This window comes from Pongo abelii, chromosome 16 (genome assembly GCF_028885655.2).
Source record: "Pongo abelii isolate AG06213 chromosome 16, NHGRI_mPonAbe1-v2.0_pri, whole genome shotgun sequence".
Taxonomy (NCBI): domain Eukaryota; kingdom Metazoa; phylum Chordata; class Mammalia; order Primates; family Hominidae; genus Pongo; species Pongo abelii.
The window spans coordinates 87,303,118-87,313,015 of record NC_072001.2 but is presented as its reverse complement, the minus strand read 5'-3'; the positions used below and the strand labels follow the sequence as shown (position 1 = coordinate 87,313,015).

General features: G+C 41.8%; 1 protein-coding gene, 1 long non-coding RNA gene and 1 other non-coding gene across 13 annotated transcripts in view; 2 read left to right on the top strand and 1 right to left on the bottom strand.

Annotated features, from left to right (window-relative positions):
* The first annotated feature begins 2 nt into the window (after positions 1–2).
* LOC103892573 (uncharacterized) overlaps positions 3–9,898 on the top strand; it is a 47,377-nt gene continuing 37,481 nt past the window's right edge. For 2 of the 11 annotated variants that reach the window (XR_008513728.2, XR_010137221.1), the window contains exons 1-3: positions 59–373; positions 4,121–6,272; positions 6,390–6,425. This is a non-coding gene — a long non-coding RNA (uncharacterized LOC103892573). Of the gene's footprint in view, positions 374–4,120; positions 6,273–6,389; positions 6,694–9,898 lie in introns of those variants that run through there. The other 9 variants (XR_008513721.2, XR_656785.4, XR_008513724.2 and 6 more) reach the window with 9 other exon arrangements.
* Positions 5,438–5,564, top strand: LOC112129268 (small Cajal body-specific RNA 15). Its single transcript, XR_002911675.1, has one exon. It is a non-coding gene; the product is annotated as a small Cajal body-specific RNA 15 (non-coding RNA).
* The window catches only part of FSD2 (fibronectin type III and SPRY domain containing 2), a 30,091-nt gene continuing 28,367 nt past the window's right edge, over positions 8,175–9,898 (bottom strand). Inside the window, exon 12 of the mRNA XM_054531778.2 lies at positions 8,175–9,074. Coding sequence (XP_054387753.1) covers positions 8,822–9,074 — 253 coding nt within the window. The 3' untranslated portion in view covers positions 8,175–8,821. The remainder of the gene's footprint in view (positions 9,075–9,898) is intronic.

Below are 9,898 nucleotides of genomic sequence, written 5' to 3'. Positions count from 1 at the left end.
GGCGCATCCAGTAATATCACGCTGGTGCGTGGGGCGGGACTTCCTCTCACGCGCAGGAAACGAGAAGGGCTTTTCCGCCGGAAGGAGAGTGGATTTACTAGGAAGGTGGGACGTTGGAGGGGCGGCCGCATGGAGTAAGTGCTGTCTCTGGCCACCCAGCAGAGCCAGTGACAGTAGCGTCCTGGTAGGCAGGCAGGCGTATCAGGTTTCAGAGGATGCGGCTGGGAACGGGAGTAGAGGTGAGGGGACGTTGCATCTGTCGCGGTGTGTATCTTTTGGGGGTTCAGCGCCACCAGCGACCTGGGCCTCATTCATCGCGCTTACATTTCTCCACCTCATTTGAAGAACGAGCTTGGTAGCCCACGGAGCTGAGGTTAGTATAAATGCGGAAGGGAGAAGTATGCACTCACCAGACTAAAGTTTACAGTTTTAACATAGGTTGTGCTGTCCTGTGTCCCACAAGGGCCTGCGAGAACCCAGACATTCTGAATCGGTGACGCCTGCTGGAGGCAGCAGCACCTGTTGCATTAATTTTAGAACACACACACGAAGTTGGTAATTCTTAAGCTTCCTGGATCTGCTGGCAGTCATTTGGTGTCAGAAGCAGAGCAAAGCTTGGTCATCTCCCTCCTTTTAGCTTAAACCGAAGCATGATGAGGGGAGATAGGCCGAAAGTTACACAGCTTGTTGATAACAGAGCCGAGAGTGAAAGCGCGATTTCTTCATTTTCAGCCCGGAATTATTTCTTCTACACCATACTGTTTCTTTGCATTGCTAGACAATTCGTCTTTTTTTACGAGGTTGACGGGGAGTTGCAAGGAGGAGTGAAAAGGGTGGTAATGTACGTCTACATACAGTATAAATCCATGAAAGGCAAAATCCGTGTGTGTTAGGAGTTAGAACTGTGTCAGTCATCTACATCTTCCATAGTTTATAGATGGAGATGAGTCTGTCACGTCGCTTCTGTCATTTCCCTTTTAGGAACAGATGTGTAGTAACAATATGTGAAGAAGGAACTTTCATTGCCTGTTACATAAATTTACACAGAGCGGCCTGGGGTTCACTGAACAAGCTATGTGCTCACCCTAGAAAACTGATTCTGTAGAGTGCACTGCAGTCAAACCTCAGCTGTTTTAAGTAATCTTACATTTGGTGCTTGTGTGGCTTAAGTGTCTTGTGCATTATTGCAGTCATCTCTCTCATGTTATGAAATGGAAATGTGTTGTAGGAAAGTGGCAAGCCTGTGAAGAAAGTAAGTGAGCCCGAGGCCCAGAAAACCATACATTAGCAAATATTGAAAAACTGTTCACATCACATAGGGGGTATCTGAAGTACTGAGGAGCTCATTCAACCAGATATTCATTGTGGGGAAGCCACGAATAGCCTCCCTTTCCTGGGTTCAAGCGATTTTCCTGCCTCAGCCTTCCGAGTAGCTGGGATTACAGGTCCGTGCCACCATGCGCGGCTAATTTTTGTATTTTTAGTAGAGACAGGGGTCTCACCATGTTGGCCAGGCTGATCTCAAACTCCTGACCTCAGGTGATCCTCCCACCTTGGCCTCCCAAAGTGCTGGTATTACAGGTGTGAGCCACCGTGCCTGGCTCCTATATAAACAATTTTCAAACTTGTTGGTCTCAAGAGCCACTTAACAGTTATTGAGGACTCCAAAGAGCTTTTGTTCATATGAAAATAGTTTTGACTTCACTAACCCCCAGAAGGGCTTTCAGAAGCCCCCACAGAAACCAGCTTTTAAGAACTACTTTATGCAGATGTTTCAAAGAAGTTTTAGATTATGTAGAGGAATGATTGCTGTTGTGATTGTGACATAAGCAGAAGTATCACCTTAAAAATGCAACAAGCACAGTAGCTTTTATTTCCAGTAGCTGTGTAATTCCAGGCACAGAGAACACAAACAGATGTCCATTTTTAATTCTTTTCTTGTTTTTTTGAGACAAGACCTCACTGTCACCCAGGCTGGAGTGCAGTAGTGCAATCACAGCTCACTGGCAGCCTTGACCTCCTGAGCTCAAGAGCTCCTCCACCTCAGCCTCCTGAGTAGCTGGGGCCACAAGTGTGTGCTACCACCCTGGCTAATTAAAAAAAAAAAATGTTTTGTAGAGACGGAGTCTCTCTGTGTTGCTCAGACTGATCTCAAACTCCTGAGCTCAAGCCATCCTCCCACCTTGGCCTCCCGAAGTGTTGGAATTACAGGCATCAGCCACTGCGCCTGGCCTGTGATATTTTTCTATGCTTGGAAAGTTTATTAATCAGCTAGGATACTTCTCTACAAAAATACACATATATAACTTGAGATTTAAACTTAGCCAGCTGTGGTGGTTCACACCTGTAATCTCAGCACTTTGGGAGGACGAGGTGGGTGGATCGCTTGCGCTTAGGAGTTTGAGACCAGCCTGGGCAACAGGGCAAAACCCCATCTCTACAAAACTGCACCCAGCCATTTTATATTCTTTTTATCTCATTGCTTTTTTTTTTTTTTTTTTTTTTAGTGGTTTCAGACAGTGGTTCAGACCAGCTGCTAGAGAATCAAGGGCTAAGAAGAGAAGACTACCAATTTAGTAGATTTGGACATGGACAAGCCACAGGCAGTTTCTCTTCTCACTCTCTTGGCCAGTCATCTCTTGCTCACCTTCCCCTGCCAGTAGCCAGTAGCATGTGACAGCCTCTATATTCCATCTCCCTTTTCTCCCTCTTCCAGAACTAAGATGAGTTTTCAATGGATAACTGTTTAGAAACATACCCACTGCTGAGTTTATAATAAATAGGTAAATGGTGTTTAAAATGCCTTATGTAGGAATCCTTGGTAGATAGTTATATGTGGTTATTTTTTGGGAAGTTGGCTTGAGGTTCTTTGAAGGGCTGGGAACATGTGTTTCTTTTGTGTGTTCCTGTGTGTGTCAAAGTTTTATATGTTCATTGGTGCTCTACACGTTCAGAGAAACGTTTCCAATAACGAACCATAGAATGATCCCTGGAGCATAGGATCCCACTGTTTGAAAATTCTAGCCATCGATCACTTTATAAGAAAAGGATGAAATTTCAAACAAGGGGTTTGTTTATCTGATTTCCACCCTACAGATAATATATAAATTTGGCCAAAGTTGTTTGGGGGAGAGGGGCTGTTGTTAGGTACTGAGCTATAATACTTTGTTGCTTTGTATCACTTTTAAAAGTGACTTTTAAAGATACTTGACATTTGAAAAGGAATCACCTTTGATCTTTCTAAGTCCCTAATTTGACATTACCTTTATAGCATATAATTTATTCCGTAAAGTCTTAGATCCTGAAACTAGCAGAAAGCCAAATACTCATGTTGTGCTATAAATATAGGATTGACAGTTAAGCTTACTCAGTAGTCAAGGGGGCAGCTTTCACTCAACAGCCTCCAGGGCATATGAACCAAATTTATGATTCAGAACATTTAAAATATACATTTTGAAGGTCTTTGGGCTCTCTTACGTATAGTCTAACTATAATAAATATTAAATGTGTCAAAAGTCTCTTGCAGTGATGGGAAGAGCATTCTAAACCACATACATCTTTCCCATCCCGATTGTTCTGTGCCCCTCCCACTCTTCCCAGATGAGAAGTCACCATGGAGCACTGTTACTAATGGGACTGTGTATCAGATCTTTAAAGTATATTGGGACAGAAGAAAGGTTGATATTTTGGGGTTGTTTTTTTTTTTTTGAGACGGAGTTTTCACTCTTGTTGCTAAGGCTGGAGTGCTATGGCGCGATCTTGGCTCACTACAATCTCCGCCTCCCTGGTTCAAGCGATTCTCCTGCGTCAGCCTCCTGAGTAGCTGGGATTACACGCGCCCGCCACCATGCCCGGCTAATTTTTGTATTTTTAGTAGAGACGGGGGTTTCATCATGTTGGCTAGGCTGGTCTCGAACTCCTGACCTCAGGTGATCTGCCCGTCTTGGCCTCCCAAAGTGTTGGGATTACAGGCGTGAGCCACCATGCCCGGCAGGTTCATATTTTTAATGTTTCCTTCTACTCCCGAAGCACACACAAATTTGAAAGCTGCTTTGCTTTCTAATAAAGAGGCTTTTCCTTTGATTTGGAAGATAATTTGATGTCTCTTTTCTCTTTGCAGGTATATGAGCTCCCTGAAAGCACAAAGCAGTTATTTCAATCTTCAGATCATTCAGAGATTATGAAGGCACAAACCCTGCCTTCAATTTGCTTATAGTCAAGTGGAGCAGACACAAGTCAATGATTGCAGTATAGCCACTTAAGTAATCTAAAAGAGGTGAGTCTGGCACTTAACCTTTCCTGGGAGGGGGAGGAATAAGGCAGTGTTTCCAAGAGGTGATTTTGGAGCTATACAGGCATTAGGTAGACAAGGAAGGGGAGGTCCATTCTGGGTGCCTAGGACTCTGTGGCTGATTTATAAATTCTAAATGGTACAAAAAACAGTGTTGAGTATCTTTTACCTTTCTCCAGAGTACTGTTCTTACTTTTGGATAGTGCTTCTTGTTTTTTCCTTCCCTCTCCCTGTCCCTGTCACCTTTAAATTAAATGAATGTTTGGAAGGAAGTAGGAGGGTAAGAATCTTTCTGGGTGGCAGAATAATAGATGGGTCTACCAAGAGCAATGTATATACCCAGTAAAGCCATCTCTAAAACTGTGTTTCTGGATTGTTACAGTGCATAGTTGGGAAATCTCAGTTTTGTTGGCTGTGTACTTTCCCAGTGAATGGATTATATTCCTTTCTGTGATCCAGTCTGTTTGAATTTAAGGGCATCTCTTAAATTCCTTTCAAGCAAGAGACCTAACATTTAGACTTAGGAATGAGAGTAGGAGAGACAGCAAGATTAGAATCCAAGTTCATACTACCAAAACATTTTTGTTGGCTGTGTTTGAGTGACTACATGTTGTTTGAATCAGCTGCAGGCTAATTTGTAACATTTCAAATAAATGATAGTTTAATTCCTCCAGTATTTGAGTAAGGTGAAAATAGAGCTAAAAACCATGATTCTGTCACAGTCTGGGAAAATGAAAAAGCAATCAATTAGTGAGTTGGGCTTAATTTTTTTTTTTTTCTGGAACTGGTAATAGCAGAAAACAAGCAGTAAAGTAGTCAGACATGATATACTTGACAAGAACCACCACCTGTTCAGTAGCAACTCTAAAATAAGTACTAACTTAGGGGCAGTTGTTGTGCCCAGGTCATAGTCATACTCCTTCCGGGGGACTTCCTGATGACAGAAAAGATGCTGACCAGCTGGGGTCTTCTTTCCAAATAACAAACTTCTCTCTTGCATTTAGATTAATTAACCATTGGTTACAGTGAAACAAGCATATATGTACAGAGTTAATCTCTTATAGCTTGAAGTTATAAATGATCTTTATTTGAGTATCTTGACATTTTAAAGGACAGTGTTTTAAAGCTGGATTTGGTTATGTTCTTCTGGAGACTAAGAAAATAGAGTCCTTGAAATCAAGCTGACTCTGCTTTTAGCCTCCTAAATGAAAAGGTAGATAGAACAGGTCTTGTTTGCAAAATAAATTCAAGACCTACTTATCTACCAACAGCAATTATACACTTTCCATTGTCTTTCTATAGAAAATAGGAGTAGTACACTTATAGATGAGAAAACTGGAGAAAGACATAATGAACATGTGAGAATCTTGCTCTACCAATTGATAGGAAGGTGACTAGAAATTGGAGAAGTTGTCTTGGTAAGTTGAGGAGAGGACTTTTCTTATAGTGCAGTCTGGTAGCTGAACCTCCTTGCATCAAGACCAATATAGTCTTATTTATAGAATGCCACATCACAGTGAATTGTGCTGTGGACAGCTTCCAGTGTGTGACTTGTGGAAGATGATGATTTTAACAGATTTTGGAAGATGAGAAGTATTAAGAAAAAGGCCCCACTGCCCATGCATTTGCTCTGCTTTTTACTTTTGACCACTTATACACTTCAGAAATATCTTATTGGAGGTATACAAGTGATTGTGTGTCATTTGAACCAGCAGGAAGTAATTTATTAAACACACTTTTCTAAATAAAAGTCATTTAATTTTATCAGAAATCAGTGTCATTTTAGATTGCAAGTCTCAAACCAACTTTCCACTTCTGACTTGTAAGGGTGCCTTAAATTCTGAATACTCTGAATTACTAAACCCATGTTAGTTTACACCAAGATTCTGTGGTGGTTTTACATATTCTTTTTCCCCTTTGTTAAGGTGGGGAGGCCACAGCTCATGTGAATGACTTTCTCAGGAGTTATAAAGTGATACAGGTAAAGCTAAGAAAAGAACAGATTTAGATATCTTTTGTTTTAACTGTCCAATGTTAGGGATTGTGGCTACAGTGGTCTAATTTTTAAAAACTCTTTTTTTGCTTTGTTTTTTAACAGACTTATCAGCAGGTTGCAGGTGAACATGGCCTTGAGGTAAATCTGTCCCTTGCTGAATACAGTTTCAGTAGATTGTTTATAGTAGTTTCAGGAATTGAGATTTTTTACAAAAATACAAAAGTTTTGCTTGGTTCTGTTCTAGATGTTTTTCTTCTAAATAAATGAGAAAGATGTTTCAACAAAGGCTCTTTATGCTGAATAATTGTGATGCTTGAAGTTGCTAATCTGCTTTAAGTGGATTTTAAATGTCAGACAATTCTAGACAGTTTTTTCTTGGTCAAATAAAAATTTAATTAAAACTTTATAGGTGTTGAGTTTTTAATCCATTTATCCGTGTTCATATTAACGTGTAGTATTCCATAAAACCTATTAGAACCCTGAATTCAAACTTGCCTTCTCTGTGATATCCTGTTTTTTACTTGGTAGTTTCTGTTTCAGTAGCTGAGAACTTTTTTTTTTTTTTTTGAGATGGAGTCTTGATCTGTGAGGCATCGTGGCTCACTGCAAGCTCCACCTCCCAGGTTCACGCCATTCTCCTGCCTCAGCCTCCCAAGTAGCTGGGACTACAGGCGCCCGCCACCAGGCCCAGCTAATTTTTTGTATTTTTAGTAGAGATGGGGTTTCACCGTATTAGCCAGGATGGTCTCGATCTCCTGACCTTGTGATCCACCCGCCTCGGCCTCCCAAAGTGCTGGGATTACAGGCGTGAGCCACCGCGCCCAGCCGAGAACATTTTTAAATATACATAATATGTATCTTTTAATTGTTTATAACTGAAACTATTTCTGTGGTTACATCTGCTGTCCCTTGCTTCAGAGTAGACAGTCAAGCTTGGCAGGATAGGTGTGTGTGTGTATAACGAGTTATTAAATTGTCAGTGTGAATTGTTAATTCAGGAACCTGAGCTGCCATTTATACCAGTAGGCAGAGTTTAGTAGGAGATGAGAGTCTTTCAGTTTGTCAGACTTTGCATGTGCTGGAAAACATCAGAGGTTTTTTGTTTGTTTGTTTTTGAGACAGAGTTTCGCTCTTGTTGCCAAGGCTGGAGTGCAGTGGCACAATCTCGGCTCACTGCAGCCTCTGCCCCCCGGGTTCAAGCAATTCTCCTGCCTCAGCCTCCTGAGTAGCTGGGATTACAGGCGCCCACCACCATGCCCGGCTAATTTTTTGTATTTTTAGTAGAGATGGGGTTTCGCCAGAAAACATAAAAGTGGACTTTTTTTTTTAAACACAAAACCTTAAATGATGAGATTAGGGCATATCTGGGTTTAGAGGCATCTGTGGGACATGATACTGAATTGTAATTGCTTCACAAACGGAATTATTCTGCAGCTTCACTCACAAGCTTTGAAAATGCTATGTGTGCAGAGCTTAAGTGGCAACTGGAAACTTGAACGGGAGAACCAGGAATGTAGCTGGTGGAGTTGGGCATTGAGCCCACAGAATGGCCTGGGGGCAGTGAGGCAGGATGCCTGAAAGCTGCCTAGCTAGAGACCAGTCTTCCTTCCCATGCTCAGCTTTGCCCTTTGGTGGGCTGTTAATTTCTTTTAAAAAAATTGTCGCGCATTTGCTAATATGCCACAGATGCCCGTCTGTTCTTTCACGCTGCCTCCATTCTAGGTTTTTTCCCATTTCTTGGCTGTAGGTCCTTTGCTATAGTTTTGAAAGGGCCCTGCCATCCTTCACATGGAGAGCAGTAAGAGGCCAAAGAGCAGTGGCTGAAGAAGATACTAATTTATTCAACAAATACTTGGTGACAGCTGTTAGGTGTTAGCCCTTGGTGATCTAGCAATGAACAAAACAGGCACTGTCCCTCCGTTCATGGAATTAGGCATTATAGAGGTAATTTCAAAATTAGAGAGTGGTGCATACTGTGTAGGAGTGGAACAGGGTATTATATAGAGTACACAGTGGAAGGGACCTCACCACAGTGCTGCTTACTATTGGGAAAACGAGGGTAGAAGACATTGAGAAGGGCACACAGCTTCCCTGGTTCTCTACAGACAGCCTCTTGCCTTCTCAAGTGTATTCTTGGCTGACTCATGAAATGCATGGGTGTACTGGTGCTGCTGGAGCCATTAAGACTACCCTCCTCCTCTCCCAAGCTCTCTAGGTCTTGGAAACTCAAGATATTTTGCATATACACAAATACAGTTTGACAGCTTTAAAGACTTTTGAGTTCGTTTAGTCTGAGCCTTTATTTTACAGCTGGGCCTGGTAGTGACTATCCTAGCAGCACACAGGTAGCAGCACACAGGACTAGAATCCAGGTTGGGTGAAATGAGCGCCAGCACACCAGTCTGTCAGATAATAGCATGAGCCATAAATCGTGCTGGGCACATGGTGCTTAAATGCCAGGTTCAGCCAGCTAAGGCGTGAGTGGCTGCAAGAGGGGTAGGCATGGAAGACAGGAAACTGGACATCAGAATGTTCTAATAGAAAGTGACATGTTTTGGCATTGAAATGCCATTATGTACCTTTAGACACCCAGGCTTTTCCAAAGAAAAACAGGGATGCACAAATTCGTGAAGCTGACAACTAAATGTATATAGATGCTGAGAAAGGTCCGCATTGAAAAATGACAACTTTGAATTTTCATAGTCTAATAGAATGCCAATCTTCTTTGGTGGAACTGTTATTCTTATATCTGGAGTTGTTCTGTTGTGCAGAAATTCATACTTATGCCTGAAAATTAAATTTGACATAATAAAGTTTCAGTAATTCTATAGATTGATTATTTATAGAACATTTCATACTAATTTTATTCGTAGTCCTATGATTTTGCTATTTTCTAGTATTAAATGACTACCAAAGTGACAAGCCATTTGTAAAATTATATTCTCTAAACTATCTCTTTTCTAAAATTTGCCCTAAGATTCTTTTTTTTTTTTTAGACGGAGTCTCACTCTGTTACCCAAGCTGGTGTGCAGTGGCGCAATCTCGGCTCACTGTAACCTTGGCCTCCTGGGTTCAAGCGATTCTCCTGCCTTAGCCTCCTGAGTAGCTGGGATTACAGGCATGCACCACCAAGCCTGGCTAATTTTTGTATTTTTAGTAGAGACAGGGTTTCACTGTGTTGCCCAGGCTGGTCTTGAACTCCTGAGCTCAGGCAGTCCGCCCGCCTTGGCCTCCCAAAGTGCTGGGATTACAGGTGTGAGCCACTGCTCCTGGCCAAAACATTTTTCAAACATCATTTTTTCTCTAGCAACCTCTTAACCTAAGAAATTTACCCATAGCATCCTGAACTCTCTTGCATCTAAACTAGCATAGGAATAGAACATGTTTTTAAAATTTGGATTAGACATTTGAAACAGGGAACCTTGTGATTTTCCATGTGATAAAATGGGCCTCTTGGTATAAGCTCTTCTATGCACAGTTACTCCAGTTCTTAAACTTTCAAATTGAGTGGGGAGCCAGTGGGCCTGTTACCAATCAATATTATATCACTATCCATGCTCTGCATCCTGTGTACTTTGAAAAATGGCAGAAATCAAAACCTGTCACAGGAA